Source organism: Triturus cristatus, chromosome 5_2 (genome assembly GCF_964204655.1).
Source record: "Triturus cristatus chromosome 5_2, aTriCri1.1, whole genome shotgun sequence".
Taxonomy (NCBI): domain Eukaryota; kingdom Metazoa; phylum Chordata; class Amphibia; order Caudata; family Salamandridae; genus Triturus; species Triturus cristatus.
In genome coordinates, this window is record NC_140588.1 from 34581819 (window position 1) to 34607773 (window position 25955).

The 25955-nt window shown below is 47.0% G+C and overlaps 1 protein-coding gene across 1 annotated transcript in view; it reads right to left on the reverse strand.

The window, feature by feature from the left end:
* The window catches only part of GALNT4 (polypeptide N-acetylgalactosaminyltransferase 4), a 755766-nt gene that overhangs the window by 131147 nt on the left and 598664 nt on the right, over positions 1 to 25955 (reverse strand). Inside the window, exon 8 of the mRNA XM_085606793.1 lies at positions 1344 to 1520. Within this exon, the coding sequence (XP_085462919.1) occupies positions 1344 to 1520 (177 nt within the window). The remainder of the gene's footprint in view (positions 1 to 1343; positions 1521 to 25955) is intronic.

Consider the following 25955-nt stretch of genomic DNA (forward strand, 5'->3'; position numbering starts at 1 on the left):
CCTGAATTCCCCTGGGGGTAAAATGTATAGGTTTGCTAGGTTTTCCTAGGTGCCGGCAGAGCTAGGGTTCAAAATCCACACCTCGGCACTTTCCAACAAAAAAGGGTCAGTTTTCACTGTAAAAATGTGACATGTCCACATTGTGTTTTGGGCCGTTTCCTGTCGCGGGTACTAGGTCTACCCACACAAGTGAGCTACCATTTTTATCGGTAGACTTTGGGGAATTTGGGGTGTGGGGAAGTTTGTGGATCCACACAGATTCCTGAACTTTCCATCACAGAAATGAAAGAAAAATGTTTTTTTATTTTTTTTTACAAAGTTTGAGGTTTGCAAGGGATTCTGGGTAGCAGAACCTGGTGAGAGCCACACAAGTCACCCCCTCCTGTATTCCCCTGGGTGTTTAGTTTTCAAAAATGTATAAGTTTGCTAGGATTCCTGAAGTGCCAGCAAAGCTAGGGTTCAGAATCCACAGCTCGGCACTTTGCAAAAAAATGGTCAGTTTTCACTGTAAGAATGTGTTGTATCCATGTTGCGTTTTGGGACGTTTCCTGTTGCAGGCACTAGGCCTACCCACACAAGTGAAGTACCATTTTATCGGAAGACTTTGGGGAATGCGGGGTTGGTGGAAGTTTGTGGATCCACGCAGATTCAAGAACTTTCTATCACAGAAATGTGAGGAAAATATATATATATATATATATTTTTTACAAAGTTCGAGGTTTTCAAGGGATTCTTGTAAACAGAACCTGGTGAAAGCCACTCAAGTCACCCCATCCTGGAATCCTCTGGGTGTCTAGTTTTAAAAAAAATGTATAGGCTTGCTAGGTTTCCCTAGGTGCCGGCTGAGCTAGGGTTCAAAATCCAAAGCTAGGCACTTTGCAAAAAAGGTCTGTTTTCACGGTAAAAATGTGTTGTATCCATGTTGCGTTTTGGGCCGTTTCCTGTTGCAGGCACTAGGCCTACCCACACAAGTGAAGTACCATTTTATCGGGACACTTAGGGGAATTAATCCCCCATTACTCATTTGGGAACCACTGAAGCTTCCTGGAATTTTTAGAACATAGCGGCAGTGAAACCTTACAAACTACGAATAATATTTTAGAGCACTCAAAAGGAAAAGATTCAAACCCTAGAACTTACATCAGGCAACTGATCAATACAAAAAAGTTCCAATCCTTTCAATATTATCTTTGTTTTTTCTATTAAGAAATTGATATTTTCATTACTGAACTGTCCTGGTCCAACTATGACAGCGGTAACCACACTTCACACCTCTTCAGAAGATAAATAAATCTCAAATACACTTCAAAGCAAATAATTAGGCAATTCATGGACCAGCCTACCTTCCTTGCAGGAGGATTTCGGTTGTAGAAATGCTCCTTGTAATTATCCATCCAAACTTCAGCAGCCCGTGCAGTGTTTTGAAGAAAGTTTGGCCTGGCATATGGAGCTTTCTTTGGAAACACATGACCTACATGTGAACACGGGTGAATTTCAAGTGTACCTCCACACTGCCAGACCTAACATAAAGAAAAAAACAATATAAATATTATTCATGGGACCATGATTCTACATTTTATCAAATTCAAACAATAAATCCTGATAAGTGAACTTTTGTTACATAGTTTAAAAATAAAACCAGTCCACATTTTTTGCTTTTGCTGGGCGAAGTCCAACATCGATATAACGCAACTGCACACAAGACCTCAGATCCAAAATAACATGTTCAAATTGTTTGTTTGTGGTAGTTGGTAACATGTTTTAGCTCAAATTCAAAATGACTTTGTTTCGGCTGTCAAAAGGTATAAAAGTATGTGCAAAATACAGCATGAATTCAAATATCAATAATTAAACAATGTTGAGTAGTACAAAAGGTTAAAGCACAATTCATATAAAGATGTTTTAAAAGAACGAAAGCACAACACTAGAACCAGAGGAGAAGTACAAAGCAAAAAGCAAGTATGCAGTAGGGAGCAATCATATATGTACAGACAGAGCCCTCCTACGCACCAACCACAAGGCACCCAAAAATGTAGTGACAGAACAAGCAAATGATGGCCGAGAGCCAGTTTTTTGTTGTTGTTTTTTTTTGTTGAAAAACCTTTATTGAGTTATTGCATGGTACATCAGTGCATTAATCACATCATATCATATACTGTATCAATACACATATATACCCCCTCATCGCACCCCAACACTGATGAGTTAAACTCCCCCCACCTCACTTCCCTAAATAATTTCGATGGAGCCGCAGGAGTCTCATCATAAAGTCCAACATGTTACAGTACATGCTATCATCATATAAAGCAGTCCACCATTTATCCCCAATCTGCCACTAGCAGGGCAACAGCGAATACCCAATCTTCCCTGGCATGGGAGCACTCCACTCTCCGCACTCCAGGATACACTCATTTTCCAGAACCCAGATACTAGAACAATTCCGCTCCCCAGTCTGGTGATTGAGCCCGGACATTGTGGTGAACTCCCTCCCGGGTATTCTACCCGCACAACCTAGGAACAGGCCTCAGTCTCCAGCTTGCCCCCTGCCTCCAATGCCATGTCAGCGTCTCCTTCCTTATTCCTCTCTGCCTGTGTTAACAGATACGTGGTTAACGGGCCCCAAATGTCCCTCGGACACGACCTTATGGGAAGAAGGTCTGCATAACCATGTAGTTGTTCCTGCCAAGTAACCATCAAATTAATCCAATCTTTAAACTTGGGGGCTCGACCTCTCCCCCATCGGCATGCCACCTGTCTCCTAGCCAGTAATAGCCCCATTGCTAATTTTTTTTTATACTTAGTGTTGACAGCTTGGATCAAACTCAGAAGTGCAAGTAGGGGGCATGGCTGTACCTGGACCCCGATCATGCTTGAGAGACCTTCGAACGTCTGTGCCCAAAACTCTGCCACCGAAGGGCAGCTCCATGCCAAATGCTCAAAGCCCGCCCCTTCCCTCCCACAGCGTACACACCTATCATTGTCTCTGAGCCCGAATCTATACAGCTTAGCCGGAGTATAATATAACCGGTGCAAAAATGTAAAGCCTGCTGTTACCAGTAATAGCCGTCGTCAACCTACAGCTAAATTCCCACTGGTCATCCGTCAATGGGGTAGTCAAGTCTGCATTCCACTCACCTCTGGCCCGAATGGGAGTGGTCGGTATTTCATCCTGCGTGTGTTTATATAAGAGAGATATTGCATGGCGGGGGGTGCTGTCTGCAAGAAAGCATGCAGAGGAGCGAATGTGACCGGCTCCGCAGGGAAGTCAGGGGTCACCGCTTTAAGACTTTGTCGGAGTCTGGTGTAGAGAAATGTGTCCATAACGGTCGGTGCATGCTCAACAAAGAACTGTTCCCTTGTACGAAACTGCCCCGCTATATACAAGTCCCCCCAGGTGAAATACCGCAGGCCGTCAAGCATCTTCCGACAAATGCCCTCACCCGTCACCCGCAACAAGGGACTTCGTGCCAAGACCATTTTGGGCGAGTACAATACAGGGGACCCTAACTTGCGGGCTATCCGCTGCCAGGCCCATATAGTACAATCCACTGTGGATGGGTCACGTGCCCGTTCCCTCACTGCAGTGAAAAGATAACCGGACGGAGGCGTCGGGCCATATAACCATCTTCGACCGCCAGATGAGGCATGAAAGGCGGCGGGTGAAACCAATAGGTGGCAAAGTGGGCTTGTGCACAGTAGTAATAGAATTCAAAATCAGGGACTTCAAATCCCCCCTGGTGATATGGCAACATAAGCGTGGCTAAGTTAAGGCGCGCTTGCTTCCCGCCCCATATAAGCCTCCTGAGTTGTGATTTCAGTGTACTAAAGAAGAAACTCCCTGGATGGTATGGGATATTAACAAACAGGTATAAAAGCTTCGGTAGCAACACCATCTTAATTAGCGATATCCTTCCTGCCATGGACAGGGGAAGTCGCAGCCATTTGGTAACATTGTCAGTGATCTTATCTATGGCTGTTCCATAATTTAGTCTCATTAATGCATCTTTATCTCTGGTAATACGTATACCCAGATACTTCAAGTCATTCAACTCCCATATCAGGGGATAATCCAACGGATATGGTATAGTATTTCCGGTTAAGGGGAAGACAGCCGATTTTGACCAATTTATTTGCACGCCCGATATTACGCCAAATTTTGTTATCTCGCGCAGGATAGGATTGAGATTCACCTGGGGTTGCTTCACATATAGTGTCATGTCATCTGCATATAATGAAATAAGCAGTTGTCTAGAGGGGTGTATCAGTGCTTTGTCATTATGGCGCTACCGGAGTTTCGCTGCTAAGGGTTCAATGGCAAGGGCAAACAAAATAGGAGATAATGGGCACCCCTGACGCGTGCCCCTGGAAATATCAAAGGGTGGGGATTTAGCACCATTTAAGAGCACTGACGCCACTGTCCCACTATAGAGCAGCCTAATCCAGTTTAATAAAGTGTACGGCATTCCCATACGCTCCAATACACCCAGCAAGTAATCCCACTCCAGGGAGTCGAACGCCTTAGTAGCGTCGAGAAAAACCGCTACCGCCGAGCTATTGGGATCAATATCCTGTAACACTGCAGCCAGCGTCCTAAGGTTATCCGACGTGGCCCAGTTGGGGACAAATACCGCCTGGTCGGGGAGGACCAACCGCTGCATCAACAGACCCAGCCTAGTCGACAACACTTTAGCAAGTATTTTAGTGTCACAATTTAGTAGAGATAAGGGGCGATAGGAGTCGCAGGAGAGAGGGGACTTCCCTGGTTTCAATAACGAGGTTATTAAGGCCTCGCGCATAGTCCCGGGCAGACTACCTTCCTCCAATGCCGTATAGAATACCTCCTTCAGAATGGGAGCAAGAATATTAGCATAGGTTTTGTAAAATTATATAGGCAGCCCATCTGACCCAGGTGCCCGACCAGACTTCATCTGCATAATAGCCTCTGTAATTTCGTCTAATTCCAACTCCAGGTTCAATAATTTTTGCTGATTTTCCCCCAACCAGGCCAGAGCCGTATCCTCCAGATATTCAGGCAGATGAAGAGGAGCACCCCGCTGAGAAGAGTACAGTGTTCTGTAAAAGTCACAAAATGTGGTCAATTGGTCCGGAAGATTTCTATGTATCTGACCTTGCCCATCCTGTATCTCCGTTATGTAGTTAGAGAACCTTGAGGGTCTGATTGCTGCCGCCAGTGCCTTCCCCGGCCTATCTCCCTCCCCGTATCGTCTGGCCAAGTGCGGTTTCCCTCGAAATTTAATTTCCCTGTCAGCCATCTCACCAAATTCTGTCAATTTGTTACGTATGGTAGCCCTGAGCTCGCACCCATCCGTATTGCCACTAGCTTCCTGTTCCAACGTTTTCAACTCGTCTTCCAGTCTGGAAAGGTTTCTGCACAGCGCCTTAAGAATGCCACCCCCTTTGGACAAACACCATCCAAACCGTCACTTTGAACGCTTCCCATACCACGGTCATACTGGAGACCGATTTTATATTGCGCTCAAAAAAGTCCCGTATATCTTGTTCTAGTTCTGCTTTAAACACAGCGTCCTGCAAGTGTGAAGGGTTGAGGCGCCAGCTATTATATGGGGAGTGCTGCAAAGGCACCTGTAGTTCCACCACCACTGGGGAGTGATCCGAATACGTTCGGGCCAGGTGGGTCGCAGCCCAGGATGAGTGGACTGCCGAGAAGTGTGTACCCTCCTGCCGCCTAGGGTGTATGTGCCGCCAAGAGTCTAGTAATCGACTATCAACTACTATGTCGCTCAATGTTTCTGTGAGTAAGCGTGAAGTGTGTTGGAGTGACTCGGGACCTATCTAGCCGTGGTTGTAACGTCGTATTAAAGTCCCCGCCCCAAATGACATATGTGGTGCCTATCTCTTGAATTCTATTCCATAACCTAATAAGAGTGTGGGGGTCATCAATATTGGGGCCATAATAATTAGCAAACGTCACACCATACGAGTAGAGTGTCCCCCAAATGAGGCAAAATCTGCCGCCAACATCAGTATCTATTCCACTAGGTACAAATGGCACCCCCTGTTTGAACAGGATAGCCACTCCGCGAGAATAGCTGGAGTAGCATGTGAAGCATCGGTCTGAAGCCCATCGCGAGGCAAATAAAGGTAGTCCGCCAGGGTCTAGATGTGTCTCCTGTAACATAGCTATGGCGATATGATATCGATCTAAATATCCAAGCACCTGCCTTTTCTTTCTGGGGTTGTTCAAGCCTCGCACGTTCCATGTTGCAATCTTCAATCCATTAAAATCTCGCGTGGTGTCTGCCAAGGTGTGCACTACAATAATCTGTACCTATCGCTGCATCACTTACTTACTGGACCCCATATTCGTCAATTCCCATCCCTTGGTCGGATCATCACCTGGTACCATTCTCCATACGAATTTCCGGGGTTAAACCCCCGGAGCAAGCTACACAGTACCATCCCAGGCGGAGATGGGCTACCTTTTCCCAGGCTAAATTCAGTGCGGCACTGACTAAAGGAGGAAGCCCTGGGGGGGATGATGCGGATACGGCTAATACCAATCTATGCAAGCGTATCAACGAGGCGCTTCATTGCACAGCCCCACTTTCGCATGCCAGATTGGGTGGCCGCCTTCAAAAAACTGCCCCGTGGTTCAGTGATGAACTACGGGTCACGAAAACAGCATTGAAGCGAGTCGAAAGACAGTGGCGGGGGGCTCCGTCTAAGGAAACTAGGGAGGCCTACCTAACGGAGAGGCGAATTTTTCACGGGCTAATCAGGAAGTCCAAAGCAGCATATTACACCATTAGAGTTAGCGAAGCTGGTAACTCGACGAGGGAGCTCTTCTTGCTCTATAAAACCCTCTCGAGTGGGAAACCAGCCATGGCTCCAGATGACTGCTCGGTGGAATCCTGTGATAGGATTGCGGACTTCTTTTCCGAAAAGATAGCAAAAATCTACTCTGCATTTCCCAGTCATCCCATTGCTGGAACCGAATTTGCGGAAAGCCCGAGGGAATGGAGGGACATACATATACTGACCAACTTTGTCACCCCGCCCTCGGAGAGGACCTACTAAAAATCTGTATATCCGTCAAGTCGGGTTCCCCGCGGGATCCCACCACGCCGAAACGGCTAGTGGATAGCTTATCGGTGCTAGAACCATATATAAGACATCTACTGGATGTGTCTTTTAGCACCAAGACCGTGCCCAAAGCCTGGAAACAGGTGGTGGTTCTACCTCTCAGGAAGAAATCTAACATCAGCTTTGAGAAACTAGAGAACCTCCGGCCGATCTCCCTTCTGCCCTATCTGGCCAAAGTGGCGGAAAAAACGGTAAACATGCAACTGATGGATTTCGTGGATGAGGCTGCCCTACTACACGATACCCAGTTTGGTTTCCGTCCCCGCCACTCAACGGAATCAGCGCTTCTGATGACTGTGGAGACCTTACGCCAGGGGGTGGATGAGGGTCATACTATGGCCCTCATCCTATTGGACCTGAGTGCAGCATTCGACACCGTAGCTCACACCACCCTGCTACGGTGTCTGAATAGTGGAGGAATATCTGGAGCTGCCCTCGCATGGATCCAGTCCTTCCTGACGGGGAGAAGCTCTCAGGTCCGCCAGGGCGAATGTTATTCCAGGGATATTGGATTGGACCAGGGCGTACCCCAGGGATCGTCCCTGAGCCCCACCCTATTTAATCTTTATGTCTCCCCAGTGGCCCCTATTGCTGTGGGCCATGGTCTGCACATCGTGTCCTACGCCGACGACACGCAGCTGGTTATCTCCCTCTCGCGAGCACCCGGTCTTGCGGCGGACAGTTTCAGAGCCTGCATGCAAGACCTTGCAGCCTGGATGTCCACCAACTGCCTTAAACCAAATGGCAGCAAGACTGAGGTGCTCGTAGTGGGGGGGAACCCATCTGTCTGGTCGTCGGCGTGGTGGCCCCCATGCTTGGGTGAGGCTCCAACACCCTGCCAAGAAGTTCGGAACCTTGGAGTCTGGTTAGATGCTGACCTGTCTTTTGGACCGCAGATAGGACGTGTGGCGGGCGACTGCTTCAGCGTCCTGAAAAGTATAGGGAAGGTCTTAGATCTCCTTCCCACGTCAGCCCGCAGAACGTTGGTGCACGCCCTCGTCACATCACGCCTGGATTATGGCAATTTGCTGTACCTGGGAGCCACTAACAAGGCCATAAATCTCCTTCAGGTGTTCCAGAACGCGGCAGCCCGCCTCATTTTAAAATTTCCCAAAAGAGTGGCCTCCAATACTGCCCTTCGGACTCTTCACTGGCTGCCAGTGAGGAGCAGGGTTGAGTTTAAGGCCCTCTGTACCTGCCACCGCATCCTTACTGGGAAGGCGCCAACACCGCTCCAGAACCTGATCACCAGGTATGTACCCACACGCTCCCTTCGCTCTTCCCACGGAGGCCTTTTAAAGGTCCCGAGGATAAGGCGGGCTCGCATGGGAGGTAGATGTTTCCGTTACCTGGTGGCTAAGAGCTGGAATGCTTTACCTTTGGACCTCCGTCTTGAGTCATCTGAACCTGGCTTCAGGAGGAAGTTAAAAACATATTTATATACACGCTAGCCTGCACAGACTCAATGGTTGAGTCTGTGGGAGTTCTTCTGTTCTAGCGCGGGGACACGCTTTGAGCGTAACCAAGCGCTCTATAAAATTCCCTTATTATTATTATTATCAAGAATTACTTTTAAAAGTGTAATCAGGCAACTTGCATCCAAACACCCCCCTTACAACTCCCACACAGGCAACCCCAACATGCCGAGTACATAATCCCTCCTCACCCAAACACCTGTCAATATCCCACATTGACTGTCCCTCATGATCAACTATTTGGGGGATGCCCACATAGGGAACGCCTGAGGCTCACGACCCGCCCTCTCCCTCCTTACTTTCACCCACACACCACTCCACTGGAAAGTGGGCAGCTGTCGCGGGACGGAAGGGAGGTGCCGAGCAGGACATCATGTTGAACACAAAAAACGTAAGATAATACATCACCAACTGCAGGCCCATCAGTAACAGCATATTGTTCAGAAGAGTCACAGGAGGAACTAATGTCCAGTAGAGGCCTTAGTCTGGGTCCGATAGTGGAGAGTGTGATCTAGAGTGTCGTTGCACCTCAGGACCTCTGGGCGTTGCACGCTGGTGCCGCTTAAGGAAGTCTTCAACCTGCTGCGGGTTCTGGAAGAAGTGCTGCGTGCCCTTATGTGTCATCCGCAACCGCGCCGGATACAGCATAGCGTAAGAAATGTCCTGCGCTTGAAGCTTTTTCTTGACTGCAGAAAACTTACGCCTGGCACCCTGAACTGATTGGGTGAAATCGGGGTACAACGCCAGTATGGTATTCTCATAGTGGACCTGCTTCTTTTCACGAGCTAGCCGCAGAACCGCATTACTGTTACGATAATTCAAGAAGCGGGCTATCACCGGCCGCGGTGGTGACCCCGGAGGGGGGCGAGCCCCCAGCGATCTGTGCGCCCTCACCACTGTAAGATGCGCTGAAAAGGATTCCCTGCCGAACAGTGCCACAACCAGCCGTTCTATGAAGTCTTCCATGCGACCCACGTTTGTGGATTCTGCCAGGCCAAGAATACGGACATTATTTCTTCGGGAGCGAGCCTCCAAATCCTCATTTTTATCGGCTATAATTTTGAGCAGCTTGTCCATTGCGACAGTTGCCCCCGGCTGGAAGCAGCACCATCCTCAAGGTCCAAAACCCTGGTCTCAGCTTCTTTTATCCGCAACTCATGCTGGTCGAGTTTGTTAACCACAGCCTCCATGCGCATGTTCATTGTGTCGATCTTGGTACCTATGGACGTGAGACTGTGCTTCATGCCCAGTAGAAGGGCCTTCCAGTCCTCTTCAGGTGCTTCCGAGGCATCCGAATCAGCATGCTCCTGCGAGGCCGACCTGGACGCCCTGCGTGTTTCAAATGGAAGTTTGGTCTGCTTGGTATCCGTTCGTCCCATCTTGCGACTCTCAAATCCAAGCAGCAGTGCAAATAGGGTGTCAAGAGAGGTTATCAACAACAGCGATTACTGCAAATCAGGGCTGGTAGCTATCCCCCGCAGCGTAGGGCCAACAACACCTTCACATGCGTGTCCAAAAGCAAGATTAAACCCAGCCAGTCTATCGCTCTGACACCCCTGATATCGCCAGCATTCCACCACAGGATGCAACTTTGCGCGTGGAGTATAACAATATGGTCTAATTTCCAACGAAGAGTCTGCTGCTCAGAAGGGATCAATGCTCCACAGGGGCCCCGGGAGAGGTATGGCACGTTTAATCTCTCTCCACCACTGTCCACCGTGAGTGATCACCCGTCTCTTGCCAGGCTGAGTCTCATGATGCTGAGCTTCCTCAAAATGGCTGCCAGTCTATGCCATTATTGTCACGGCTGGCAATAACTACAAGCTGAGCAGAAACCTTCATCCCAGCGCAAATCCAGTAAATATTCAAGGGTCCCGCTCTGCTATCAGGAATTTCATTCAGACCTCCGGGATCAGCGTCCCCATCTCAAGCCGCAGGATGCCAGGTAGATAAGATGGCCGCCCCCGCCTGTGCACGCGAAATCATTCTAGTGCCAGCGCTGCCCGCGCACCATGGAGGCCAGGCATTTGCCGTGACCCAGCGGGTTTATACAGAGAGTTCCCCCGACTCCCCCACACAGTGACGCTTCCTGCAGCGTCCTTAACTCCAGGCTCGTCGCGAGCCGTCCGCTTCCTGCGGCTTGAGGCCAAGGCTTCCGCGCTCTAGTCCGCAGCGCCGTCGGAGTCTTCCAGCACCGGGAGGCAGCACCAACGCGTATGCAGTGCCTACCTCTAGGCTTCTGTTAGTCAGCAGGCGAAGCGGTAACGCCTAGCCTCTGGAGCGCCGGCACATCAGGGCAACGCCTCCACCGCTGTGGCCCCGGGCTTGCCGAGCTCCAGCGTCCGCCTTCCAGCCCCGGCCTGAAGTGCAGGAGGCCGCGCCACCGGGATTTCCTCCAAATTATTAGGCAAGCGTGGTACCGTTAGATGCAGCAACTCTTCAGACAGCTTGTGGTGCCTTCGGATGATCGCTTCTCCAACACAGGATGAGGATGAAGTATATTTTCCTGCTCGGTAAGGCAAGAGCCTCACAGGCGTGCGGCCATTTTGGTCGTGCGCCACCTAGCACCCCCCCCCGGCCGAGAGCTTGTTTAAAGTATATGAAGGGCAGTACTATGGCTCTTTGTTTCTAACTTTTTACATATAGGTAAGAGCCAATAAACACATGCACAGGTATACGCAGGACACACACAAAAAACATGGGCAACAGATTCCTTTCCGGAATTAGACGCAGGGCAGCCCGAAGATTCTGCGACTGCAAGTAAACTGTTTTAATGGAAGGGTGCCCACTCTGAATTGGAAATACAGTTTTCTATCTAACGGTACTGCAATAATGTCTCAAAACTGCTCGTAATCACATGATGATTTAAAATCAAGACCATCACTAGTCAGGGCAGTACTAGCAAATTTGTGAGCTTCATTACACAACAGTTTTTACCAGTATAGCCTTTTCAAGGTTTCTTTAGAAGGAATGGGCACTCATGAGGATTTTCCCATAACTAAATTAATCCTGAGGAAGCAAAAGACCGCTTTGATTAAGCCAACTGATCTTATGGAAATGGTCTAGCTTAATTACATCCTGCAGTGCAATGGTGAAATGAGCCAACTCAGGAGTAGACCAAAGGCGTTTCCAAAACAGCAGTGGGCGTGGTCTACATTTACCCTCTACCTGTTTTATGCCCATATCCAAGGTCAATGGATGCAAGGGTGCGCTGGGAGGCAAGCGGACAATAGTTATTAGAAATCTGTTCTCTGATTTAATTAGGCAATCAATGTTATAGAAGCCCCACAGCTCTGCCCAGTAAAGGGCAGAGCCTACGGCCTGTGCCTCATAAATCTGAAGGGCGTGTGCTATTGGTTTGCAGAAAGAGACTTGAGGTTCTTTGGCAAAAACACCTGCTGGCTGTCTATGCTTAATCACCGCCTTGCCAACGTGAGGCTTCCAAGACAAGGAAGCCGCCAGGGTAATGCCTAGGTAAGGAAAATAATCCATTCTCTCTAGAGGCACTCCTGCGGACAGCAAGCCTTCTTTAAATGTTTTTTTGCAGATTGAAAAACATCAGCTTCGTCTTTGCAGTGATACAACAAAACTCACCAGAATAATTCTGGAGTTTCTGCAATCCACTGGGGGTAATCAGGGCTCCTATAGCAATAGCATTGGCAAGAAAAAGAATATACTTTGATCAGGCCTTTATATCATGAAGAAAGATATCCGCTGGGATACCACCTGGGCTGGCCGACCTACCTTTTGAGATTGCTTTAAGTGAACCTAATATATGAAACATATCAAATAAAGCGTAGTTGTTGCACAAGGAAGAAAGAGGCGAAAGTGTGCTCTCATCAAAATGTACAGAGTAATCATAGTAAGGGTTTTTGAAATGGTCAAAGCATTCCAGAGGAGAAACATAGTTGTTTGCCTCCTTGGCAACCAAGTGTCCTGTTTTTGAAAGCAGTGCCCAGAACTTAGTTGAGCCCCAGCAAAAAAGGCATCTTTAAGATCCTGCCATCTTTGTTCCTCCCTGGCTCTTTTCGCACATTCTCAATTACTTTTTATACGCATGTCTACAAATACGGATTTGGGCAACATCTTTGTCCTTAATGACCTGAACTAGAAGTCTTTTAAGCTATCAACACTCCCCATTATACCAGGAACTGGGTTTATTACCTGAATTTTTGGTATTCGTGACTGGGATTGTGAAATATGTTTCAAAATATTTTTTATGTAGACTGCCAATTTCCTTAAATCCTTCATTGATTGGGGCCGTCTCAAGAAACAAGGTATGCATGCCTTGTAGGTCCTGGCTGATTAAGGACATAATATCCTGATGGGTAGCTACCCGTCGCCATTTCGAACGGCGCATGTCAGACGTAAGTTCGAGGTCCCTAGTTATAGATGGGGGGACAACAATCAGAATTATGTCTATTACAGAGAGCTAACATTGAGAGGGTTATTGGGTTAAGGTCGGTCTTAACCCTTTGTGTAGTGACCATATCGTTAACACAAGAACACAGTCTCAAATCAACCAAAAAATAGTCGGTATGACTAGCATGCTAGGTTTGATAAAGGTATGCACTCCTCTGGGATCTAATCTAGTATGGAAATTTGTAGTCCTAACCCCAAGTTGGACTGTGAGGCCCTAGTTGGAAAGCAGCCTGGGTCCATCTTTTATTAGGAGCAATATCCAGGGCGGGGATTCCTCAATGTTTATCCTCCTCTTGTGTAAGTTGAGCATCGTCCTCATCAGGGGGCTCATATGTTTTAAATATCATGTTTACCATACAGTAGTTGGGAATAATTTAACAACATAGCAGAAAATAATTTCGCCATTTAGAATGAAGAATGTATAATGTGATAGAGTGCTTTTCTATCATACATATGCCACTAATGTGTTTTTCATACATATACCTCCAAATAATACAGCCTAAAATCCTACGAGATTTATCCTATGAGACACTTTGAGCTCGCAATGGTAGAGTAAATGTGAGAGTAGTGGGTGGTTGGAAAATGGTGAATACTTACAACTAAATAGGATGGGCTTAGGGAGGTTTTTTAAGGAGGGACATGCATCCAACCACAAATGAGTAAGCCCATTCCTATTCACGAGTTTCACATCTAAAACTACTACAGCTAAAAGGTCTCAAAACAGTCCTAAATGTACACCAATTTAGACCTGGAGCATAACCAACCACTGATAGTGCAACACCTTCCCACCAAAAATAATGGAGGCAGGGGCTTTATATAACACCCCATAGGAAATGTTACAATAAATGTATTTCGACTTTTTAAAAATATTTATAAATTTAAGTTAATAATTAAAAAATATATATATAAATAGAACATCTTATAATAAAATATTTGAATAAGCTTTTGAAATGTTAATATAAATGAAACTATTTTTTAGAAAAATAAATCCAATAATATAAATAAACTCTATACAATTGTTTTAGTATTTTTTACAACATGATAAACGTAAACATTTGACTTTAGATGGGATTTTTTAAAAATACATATTTAAAAGTAACTTGATTGTAGATAAATATATCTGAAATAATTAAATATTGAATTCAAAATTGAGTTAATATTGATGTAACATTTATCTTGTTCTACGTTTAAAATACATATACAAAATAATTGAAATTCATATTTAATTTAAGCAATAATAAATAAAAAAGAAGTTTAATAAATTCTTTGAAATGTACCTATACTTTATCAAGGGAATATCTCCTCCCAGTGGCAGATATCTCTGCCTACTTGTGAAAAGGTACTACTAGTAACTTTACACTTGTAAATTTGGCTCCATACCCTATTTTAAGTGATAGAAACATGTACATTTTGCAGTAAATGTACACTTGCAAATGGTGACTAGCCAAATGCTGTAAACATACTACATAGTGTAAGAGAAGAATTACAGATTTTCTCACATGTAAATGTACTTTTCAGAACAGGGCCTATGCGGATATTTACTCACATGTAAATGTATCTTTTTGAATCGGAGTCTATGCAGCCCCTTTTTTTTTGTGAAAATATTTTTATTGAGCACCACATAGAAGTTACAGATACATACGTCAAGTAGTAAGCGTGTTGGAACCATTAGCATAAAGCCATTTGGAAGGCATCGTGTTCACATGTTGTAACCCAACAATCGGAGAGTACCAGCAGCTCACAGGAAATACAACATTTCTTATAGCAGAAATGAACAAACTGCTACCCTAGGGCAGCTAGTGACAATTCCAATCAATGCAATCTAGTGCAATACCCATTTCACCCCCCACCCACAATAACCCTCCCCCAACAATACCTCAACAAAACAATTAACCTAAGTGCAGCTTCATGGAATAAACACCCCGCTGATGTACCTGCGGCCGATGAGTGTCAGGTCTAAGAACACCAACAAGGGGCCTGTACCGGGGGGGGGGGAGGAGAAGGGGGGGAAGGAAAGAGGGGGGAGGGAAGGTAACAAGGAGGGGAGTATGAGGAAGAAAGGATAGAAGGGGGTAGAAGGGAGGGAGAGAATATGAAACCCAGCCGGGGAGAAGAGAGTACCAGGAAGGCACCCAGGCAGGGTACGGACTAACATGAGTCCACCAGCTCCTAACCGTCCGCCCCACTCTCCTGCAGACCATATTGCGATACCACGGGATCCAATTCTTCCATCGCCTTAAATTGTTCTACTAAGTGTGCCCAGTCCAGTGAAATCGGTTGTTTCCTTTGACCCCTATACTCTTCTCGGTATAAGGCCTCCCTTTCCGCAACCGCCCATCTGCCCACCTCCTCGCGCCAGGCGCCTACTCGCGGCGCTAGGGTAGACTTCCAGCGTTTTGTTATCATACGTTTTGCCAATATCAGAGCCAACCCTGCAAATCTGCGTATCAACTTTGCTTTGTTAGGGAGGGTAATAGCCCTAAGAGACAGGCCTCGATGGTGTCCCATGGTGTGCGCCCCGTCAACACCGCCAGCCCCCGAATAATGACCAAAACCCCCGCAACCGTGGACAGTACCATATCATATGTAGGAAATCAGCGTCAGGTGTCTTGCATCGCGGGCACGCCGCAGACGCCATGGGGAACATCTTTCGTATTGTTGCTGGGGCAAGGTACGCTTTATGGAGGATAAACAACTGAATCGTTTTAAGCGGCAATTCCGAGAGACTCGTCGGGATGCTCTGTTATTTGTGCCCATTCCCTGTCTTCCAAATCCCGCCCCAAGATCAAGTCACATTTCTGCCTGAGATGCAGCAATGGAACATACAAATGCTCTCTCAAGCCACGATAAAGCCAGCGCACCAGGTATCGGCCATGTCCCATAATGTGTAAGGACCTCAGCAATTGGAAAGTTGGAGGTTCTACTCGATCCATGTACCAGTAAGTTCGGATGAATCGCACTACAGCTGCATGCGTGAGGAATAAGGTGCCAGGCACCGAATGGGCACGTGCGAACTCGTCGTGCTGCATCAGCTGGCCCTCGAGAAAGAAATCCCCGACTGTCTCCACCCCCTCCCGAGTCCACCCCTACAGTTGATTCAGTGTAAGTACCCCTCGCCTAGTCGGCAGTCCACATAGGGGGACATTCGGGGTGTACGGAGATGGTAACCTAGCCATCTTTTTCGCCTGTGCCCAGTACTGCAATGCAACTTGCAACAAGTAAGGAGGATCACGCAACTTCTGTGCACCCGGACATAACTGCTGTTGAAGAAGCCCTCTTTTTAACAATTCCGGGGTGTACCCAATTTCGAATAAATTCTTACCCGCCAACCAATATGCCAGCCACTGTAATTGTCCCGCTATACAATATGACTTAAAATCAGGTGCCCCCTTCAGTGGTGGGCAGTTGTAACTTAGTTAGCGCCAATCGACGCCTGCCCGCCCCCCACACCAATGATAATAATAACGTATCAAGCAATTTAAAAATCCAGGCTGGCAGAACCACTAGTAAATTCACAAAGTAATAAAGGAGGCGGGGTAGCATGACCATTTTCGACACTGCCAAGCGGCTCGCCACTGTCAATGAAGACCAAAAGGCAATCTGGGAGCGCAACGAGTTAACGGCGCGAACTACATTTCCATCTATGGTATCAGCGTCTGATCTATAAATATGAATCCCCAGGTATTTAAAAGTAATGGGCTCAACTCTAAAATGCAATTCACCAAATTGTTGTGTAGGAGCCGCAGCGGTATTATAAAAGGCGAAGGCTACCGATTTTGAAGCATTAAGACCCAGGCCCGATATGTCCCCAAATCTAGAAAAGGTAGCAGCTATTAAGTGTTTATCGACCCCCAAATCACGAAAATATAATAGCATGTCATCCGCGTACAAAGATACAGAATGTATCTCCCCACGTAGTGGAATGTCATATGGGACCATAATCTGTCGCAGATGCTGTGCCAATGGCTTAAGGGTCAACACAAATAACATGGGGGATAAGGGGCAGTCCTGATGAGTGCCCCGGGATATTAAATACGAGGAAGAGATGGTCTTACCCGTCTTAGCACGCACCGTGGGACCAGTATACAACAATTTAATCCATGTACAATAGGACTGGGGCAGGCCAAATTTAGATAACATCGCCAACATATGCGACCAGCTAAGAGTATCAAAAGCTTGACGCACGTCTAATGACAAGCAGCCAGCAAGCAGGAAAGAGGCAGATGCCGCATGCATCAAGGCATGCAGCCGGCGGATATTCAAAGAGGTACTGCGTTGGGGTATGAACCCACATTGGTCCGTGTGGATCAAGCTGGGCAGATGGGGAAGGAGCCGCGATGCCAAGATCTTACTGAGTATCTTATATTCTGTATTCAGAATAGAAAGAGGCCTGTAAGACAGGAGATCAGTCGGTACCTTGTCCGGTTTTAATAAGGACGTAACGATCGCCTCCTTGGTAGTAGGAGGCAGAACCCCATTCTCCAGGGAAGTAGTATAGAGTTGCAACAACCTCGGGACCAATTTATCTGCGAAAGTGGAGTAAAACTCCACTGGAAGGCCATCTGAACCTGGCGTCTTATTGCGGGCCAGTGCTTTTATCGCCATCCGGATTTCTGCAGCAGTTATCGGAGCAGCCAACTCCTCGGCCATCGTATCAGAAACCGCAGGAAGCTGAACCTCAGACAGAAAGGCAAGCGTGGGAGCCAAGACATCTACACATGGGGCCGCATATAAACGAGCATAATATTCCTGAAACGCAGTATTAATCTCCCCCTGAGATGTAACCAAAACATTATTAACCGTGTTCACTGCCAGAACCGGAGTAGGGCTCAATGTTGGCTGGATCAGTCTTGCTAATAGGGTACCCGCCCTATCCGCCTCAGTGTGTGTACGCTGTGTATAAGCAGCAAAGTCCAACAGGCGTAGGCGCTCTAACAACTCTGCATATTTAATCCTAGCAGACTGTAACGGCTCCACACCGTCCACACTACCCTGGGCCGCCACCTCCAGAGCCTGCAGCTTCCCCTCCAGGTCAGTAATGTCCCTGATCGTTTCCCTCCGTGACCCTGCCAGAGTCCCCATGGCAACCCCACGTATCGTCACTTTGAAGGCCTCCTATTCAATAGCCCTGGACGAGGCAGAACCTTCATTTTCAACAAAATATGTGTCAACAGCTGTAGACAATGCCACCCGATATAACTGATCTTCGAGTTGTAGAGGCTTCATCCTCCACGTTGGAATAGGAGCCGGGGAAGGGCCCCAGGACAACCGCACTTCAATAGGATTGTGATCAGATATTGTCTTGCCCAGAAACTCACAATGCGTTATAGCAGAGGAGAGCTCAGGAGAGCAAAGAAAATGATCCAACCGTGTGTGTAATTTATGCGGGTAAGAATAAAAGGAATATTCTCTCATATTCGCATGCATTGCCCTCCAGATGTCTAATAAACCCCAGCCCTGCGCACAGCGGGTTAAGGTTACCGCCTGCGCTCTAGCTGCCGTGTTGAGTAAAGGAGGATGGGAACGATCCAAGCCAATGTCAAATACTGCATTTAAATCGCCACCCAGAGGCCACGGGACATGGGACCAGCCAGCAAGTGCCTGGGATACCCGCGCAAAGAATACCTCTTGGTCTGTGTATGGTGCATAGAGGGACCCCAGCACAGCCTGTCTCCCATCTAATGCACCCAATAGGAATAAACTGGCCCGATCATCAACTCTGCATTCAGTAAGAGAGAAGGGAATGCCCGCCCTAACCCAAATGGCAGCCCCCAGGAAAAGGCCGAATATGCCGTCGCAAAGAATAGACCACGCCATCTCCGTTGCAGCTTCGCGGTTTCAGTGGGGATCAAATGCGTCTCTTGAAAACAAATAATGTGGGCTTTACAGCGATGCAATTGCGCAGCTATTCTAAGACGCTTAGCTATGGAACCCATGCCTCGCACATTCCACGAAACCAAGGTATAAGAATTAACAGCAGGCATCATCAGACAAAGTAAAGGACCCCCCCCGGATCCCAGCCCAACCCACCCAAACCCACCCACACCCCCCGGATCCTCAGACCATGCGGTATAGATACAACAAATTCAACAAAATCCCAATACTGGGTCCAACGCCCAAACATCGTTCGACCAAACCATGCAAACAACATAAGCATATTACACATACAACCAATGCTACCGCCTTTGGGGGAAGGTCGCTAACACCAATAACAGTCGCGTAAAAGCAGTAAGGCACACATGTGTGAGCCCAGTACGGGGCCCGGGCCAGGGACCTATTCATCTGTTCCCACCTGTCATAACGGTGTTCATGGTCCATGATGCGTTGCCCGACAGGCAAGGCGCATGTAACGAACTATGACTCTTCAGTCCGGACAGGAAAACAACAATAGGTTAAGCACATCTCACAAGGTCTAAGACATGCAATTAATAGTCTGCTGAGGCTAGAGGATCATTGCTAAGGCGCGAGGCCGCAGAAAGAAACAATGCAATGCTACCATCAGATTCGGTGTCCATATGCAAACCTTCAGACTGGCTAGAGCTGAGATGTCAGGGCAAGAGGCGCGCAAAGTGGAGGCAGCGCGGAGGGCCCCCCGCCTGCCCTCCATAATCTGTCGACGTTCCAAAGTGTCAGAGATCGAACTTTGTGTGAGAAGACCCTTCTTACACCTGCGAGGGGGGCATTGTGCTTTGGGCAATGAGGAGTCCATGCGCCTCATGGGGTGCACATCGGGAAACGTCTTGTCTAGCCACTCCCACGAACTGTCAGGGGTATCAAAAAACAGGGAACGCTGTTCATAAAGGATTTTCAGTTTTGCAGGAAACAATAAAGCAAATGACAGGCCCGCTGCTCGAGCCATGCCTTCACCTCCTTGAAAGAAAATCTTTTACGTTGGCCTGCCAAAGTGTAATCCGGAAATATTGAAACCTTGGCATTATCAATCTGTAGAGGGCCATGATCCCTGCCTGCAATAGATGATCCCGATCCCTATAATTTAAAATCCTGGCCAGGATAGGACGTGGGTTCGCTCCTGGTATTGGATGACGTGTAGGGACCCGATGCGCCCTTTCAACTGTAAAATGTGCAGACAGTCCGGTGGGGGCCATAGCCGACTTTAACCAGTTCTCAATATATTCCGTAGGCATAGATCCCTCCGTCCCCTCCGGTATTCTCACTATTCGGAGGTTGTGCCAAAGCACCCGACCTTCCGCATCATCAGCCCGCGCCTGGAGGGAGTCAATCTGTTGGCGCATATGTTGGATCTGCTCGTCATGGGCCTGTACCTGGGGTGCCATGGTGTCTACCTTCTGTTCGGTCGTACGAGCCCTCTTCACCAATTTCTTATGATCATCCTTTAACAAGTTGAGATCCACCTAGTTGTGCTTCCAATACAGAACGGGAATCACGAATCTCCAGCAGTATCATGTCCAGCTTGTCTCCGGGCGCGTCGGTCTCCGCAGCCCCCTCCGCCTGATGGGACATGGCAGAAGAGTGGCCCGATGCCGGTGAGAGAGACCCTGTTCCCCCGGACCTTGGCGGGGGACCACCACTCAGCCAGCGATGTGTTGCACCAGACTATATGCGTCCCCCTCGAGTCAACGGTCCAAGGCAGCGGTAAGGAAGCCCCTCAGGTCGAGCACAGGAGCAACCCTATGGCAGCCGCACTCCAGCAGGTCAGTGAGCCCCCCGCAGCACCCCAGTCCCGAAACAGCATCAAGGGCCTCAATCCGGTGCTCAGGCAACTCCCGTAACATCCAGGCTAAGCAGCTCAAACCGGCCTTTGCACAGCCAGATATCCGCAGTCTAAGGCCCCAGTCACCGGTGCATGCCGGTTTCAATGCACCCCCAAGCGCATCTCTTCTCCAGTCTCCACCGGACCAGGCAGGGCACCACCGCGGCAATGGGGACCAGCAGGACTCCGGCAGGCAGATGAACGCCAACTGTCCAGTTTTTCCAGCCAAAGAGGCAGGATAAGGGGGGGGAAGGCCCCCACCAACCAACTCAGAGCAGTCCGTCCGGTAAGGAGCTCCAGGCACCACCCCACGCAGGGAGGGGAAGAAACCCACAGCCGACAGCCACTATTGTCTCTGCGCTTACCCACAGCGCCCTCTACGATCTTCTCTCAGCAGTGATAGGGGGGGAGGGGGCACCAATGCAGCACTGCCCCTCACCCCCCGATCCGCATCGGCCAGGAAGCGCCTCCGAAATCCAGCAAGGAACCACCGCCATCACGCTGTGCTGTCCAGCCACCCGGGGCCCCTCCAGAGGAACTCCCCCCTGCGTCAGCCACTGCAGCGCCAAGTCATACCTGCATTACCCTTCATAGCAGGTCGCAGCCGGAGCCCTCCGTTCTCCAACACTCCTGGACAGAGCGCCACCCAGGAGAAATCAGCGTCTATGGCCGAGTCCAGGCCCAGAGCCGGGGTCTCACGTGGGCGCTGCCTGGATAAATCAGCCCTCGCAGCCCCGCCAGGTCACAGGAAAGCCCGCTGCTCTCAGCTCCCAGTAGGCCCAGGGAAGGCCAGAAACCACCACCACCAAAAGGGACGTCTTCCGGGGATCCAAACGGCCGGAAAACTCCGATGAGGCTGCCCCACCGGCTGGGCACGCCAGCTGCTCTCCGTCCACCGCTTGACAAGGTAGGGAGAGTCGGATATTCTGTCGGATAGAACGCCCCGGCCCGCCATCTTGGGCTGCAGACCATGCCCACCATCTATGCAGCCCTTAGGAAATGAAAGCAAATGATAAATAAAATCCCATTCATAAGCAAATTAAAAGATAGCACTCCTAGGAGTTAATTACTCAAAGCAAATGGGATCCCATCACAGCAGAACATGTGAGCTAAAAGAGGGCTTAAGGAGCTCCACAGACTTCCTTTGTACACATTGATGACCATAAAATTAATTCATGGCCCATTACAGATCTCTTTTAGTAACAGCACTAGGAACCAAGACCATGTAACAAGTATCTTTCTGTAGAGTCTCTCCATCCCTCTCCTTTTCCCTCCCAATTCCTACATCTGGTGGTGAGGTACTCTACGCTAACCAGCATAGCTATAAGGATTGTAGGGCTTTCAACTGGTTCATAGCTTTGGAACCCGACACATGACATAGTAAGGACGCAACATTAGCATATCCACAGATACCTGCCTGATATCGTACAATAGACAAACATTTACTTTTATAGAACTCCAGCATGTAGTTTACAGGTTTCCAGCCTAATTTGGAAGAAAAAGCAGAAACAGCACTCTTGGAATAATTGATAAGATTCCTTGTGTTGCAGAGCAAATTGGATCAACATCCAAAAGAGTCAACCTTCAGACCTAAATAGGTGAGAGTTAAGTTTCAATCCTTCCATTTTTTACAGTCATGTTTCCTGTTCTAATAGACTTAGGACCACAAATCATAATATAGGCCTTAGAAAGGTTGGTATCAAAGTCGAGGTCATTCATAAAGGAACAAAGGCATCAGTAAGTGTATTTAGGCCATTAGAAGTGTTTGACAGTAAAATCCTATTGTATAAATAATGCAGAACAGAAATTGTTTTGTGACCAATTTGGAGCAACTCTTAGACATTGGACACTGGGTAAGAGATTAATTATTGAGACAAAATATAATTTTTGTGGGCAACAAAGCATCCTTGGTGTATCGTTTCAGCTCATTTAAAAGGTTCAGTACACCAAATCTTAATTTGGCATTAAAATCCAAGTGTGGTCATATCAAAAAGTTCAATAGGTCAATGTTGATCTCCCCTGAAGCCAAAATGAATCAAAGCTGTGATCTATTCACACAGTTCAATACTGACCTCAGGTCCATAAAGTCTAAAAGCAAAGAAACTCAGGAAGCTATTGTATGTGTACCAACTGATAAATGCAACATATTAAACATCTGAGCAAATCAAATTATTTGAAGCCTGGGTCAAAAGCCTGTCCAGGATGACACTTCCAGCTATTTTTACTATAAAGTCAGTTAAATAAATGGGAAAACAGCAACAAGGGTTGGCCAGTAAAACATTTTAAAACATGTACGACATGCCTCTAACCTGTGACCAGGATAGAGGCAGGTGAGAGGGATTAACAGGATTTACAAAATTAGTGATTAAAGGGGCCCACATCTCAGCATTTGATTTACAGAATTCCACAGGCATCCAATCAGGCCCAGAGGTTTTGACTAACAGACTACTATATAGAGATATGCTTACCTCATCCAAAGTAAAAAAAAGATGGTTTTCCAGACAGGAAAGTGTCCATTCACTAAATCAGTACAACCTTGAGAAAAACAATAAGTGCCAGAAAAATTAGAAACTCCTTGCTCAGACTAAATATGAACATCTAAATTGGTACTAGATGAATTAGCAAAAAACAGGACTGTTGACTACTTTTCCCAAGGAGAGAAATATCCGTTTTCATGTTGGCCAACTGTAAGTTGTCGTATGCATTTCTTATATTATCATTTTCTATCCTCAAAGTACTTTTATGAAAGGCTCTGCATTGAGTCACCGCAGGATAGGCTTGCTAAGTTCTTTTTAAGGCTCTCTGGAGTTGCTGACCGACCAAGGCGCACAAAGAATCAAGCTATTTAACAGTATTACAAGGATATTTGGATCTAAAGACTGTCGGGGAGTTACTGACAACAGGACAAATCTTAAAAGAAATGTAAATAGTGGCAGAGTTCCAATTAAATTTGAGACAATCAGATACTTAATTTAAACAAGAAAATTACAAGGGTCAACAACGTGCCATTTCAACTTCAGAGCACCATGCTTGGTTATTTTATCTCCTGGGATTATACATTTTGTACGAATACAAAGGAGATGAATAATTATAATCAAAGCTAGAGTGTTGTGGTCACTAAGCTTAAGTTTATTATGGTATGAGCTATACTGCTGACAATTCAAACTCTAGAATTAAAGATATACTCAATAATTGAAGAATAGCCGCTTTGAGTGAAGGTGGTAATTACCTGTGCTTCAGGCTCAGGACACTCATGCAAGTTCACAAGATTTCTCCCTGACACTAAAGCAAAGAGCCTCACCCTAACATTTGAGGAGGCTATTGGGTTAGTCAGGATACAATAAATCCAGCTAAAAGGCTTAAGGCTTAAGTTGTGTTAATTTGGCTCATAACTTTGCATTTAAGATACCTGATGAAAAATCAGAAAGACCGTGCTTTTTTTTTTTTTAAACGAAAAAACAATGCGGTCACTAAAACTCAAAAGCAAGGTAATATTGGAAGATGACTGGGATTAAATAATAATATTTTTTTTTTAAATAACAGAAAGTGGTGGCCCTGTTTTCCCTTGGATACTAAGGACTGAATATTTGATCTACCAGAAAATATGTCAAAATATCCAAACATAGTGAGACACCAATCCATACTGCAAGACTCATTTTACTCGTCCTGAAGTAGAAGGAATGGCAGGGGGTCTGAAGAAGAAAAAACATCTACACAGATTGTCATGTAATTTATATTAGCGATAGAGGGACCCTTCTGATCCCTGACAGACTCGGTAGAATAGTGACATTAGTGATCGGCAGTGGTAAAGAAATTCATGACGTATTCCATGCAGTTAGCAGTTACACTCTGAAGAATAGAGACATGTAATACGGAACTCCGTGAGTGGTGTGATAATTTGCATGTTCCCGGGCTGGGGTAGACGCTAAATCTCGCGTCGAGATAGGGAATTGCATAAACCCTGAAACCCGAAGAACTGGGAGTGATCTCCCGTAGAGGTTGCCATGATCCAGCAAACTTCTTGCGTGTGCCTCAGTTGAAGTGAAAAATGAATGGTTGGCATATGTGGAGTCAAAGTGCCACACCAGCCAGTGCAACGCCAGTGAAGAAAGTGAAGGTCTAACTGAAGGTATGTTCGACATCGGCTAGAAATTTGCTAGTAAAGTTGAGACAAGAGATACTGCGCCACAGCCGAACACAGAGTTGTCATTCATATAGTAGGATAATGCTAAAGGCATCGATAACCAGGTACAGAGGATAACTAAGGCGTGATTGCCGAATGCAGGGAAGCGCTTAAGGAGGAAACATTTCTGACACAAAGAAAAGCTTAAGGCAGTAGAAACCAGGTGCAATGCAAAGAGGCAAGAGTGGGGAAGATCCTGTGAAAGAAACAAAGCCGCTACTCATCGTTAAAGAAGAAGACAGCACCTCACAACCAGAGAGCAGGCGCGACGGCCTAAATGTTAGCACACAACTACTGCTTAACAAAGGTGCCGATCTGAGTGGGCAGCAGACACTCCAGACATCAGAAAGTACCACGGGTTATGATGCTGCCACATTCCTAAAACTACTGTCTCCCTTTGATACCACCAAAAAGCAGAATATTGGTGACTGATGGACTGCCTGGATTGAATCATTCAATGATTTAATTGATGCACTGGAAGAAGCGAATGACAAAAAGATTACTAAATATCGAAGGAATTTGGCAGGTGAGGGAGTTAAAGAAGTGATAAAGGAAATACCACACGGTGATGAAGTGATGTACCGTCAAATCAAAGAGGTGTTAAAACACCAAATTCAATCCAATGGCAAATGTCAACTATGAAAAGTAAATTTTCAGTCAAGAAGGGCATAAAGCTGGTGAAACAATGGATGAGTTTGTAGAAATACTTGATTCGCTCATCAAGCATTGTAAGCTCAATGAGTTCAACTATGAAGAGACCATGTGTCTCAGAGCAATAGATGGTTACCTGTCCAATTCTTTCAGACGATAAATGCTGACAGAGACACTCAGTTTGGAGCGAGTACTCATGCCGCTAGAATGGAAGAAAGAACTGACTGACAAGCTTCTGACATGGAGGCCAGATGGCCCAAAATGAATTTCCGTTGAGTGTGAAAAGTAAGCCGAAACACAAGGTGGAAGGCCGCAATGTAAAGTCTCTTATGAAAAAGAAGTTGTGTTTTTGATGTAGATTTTCCTT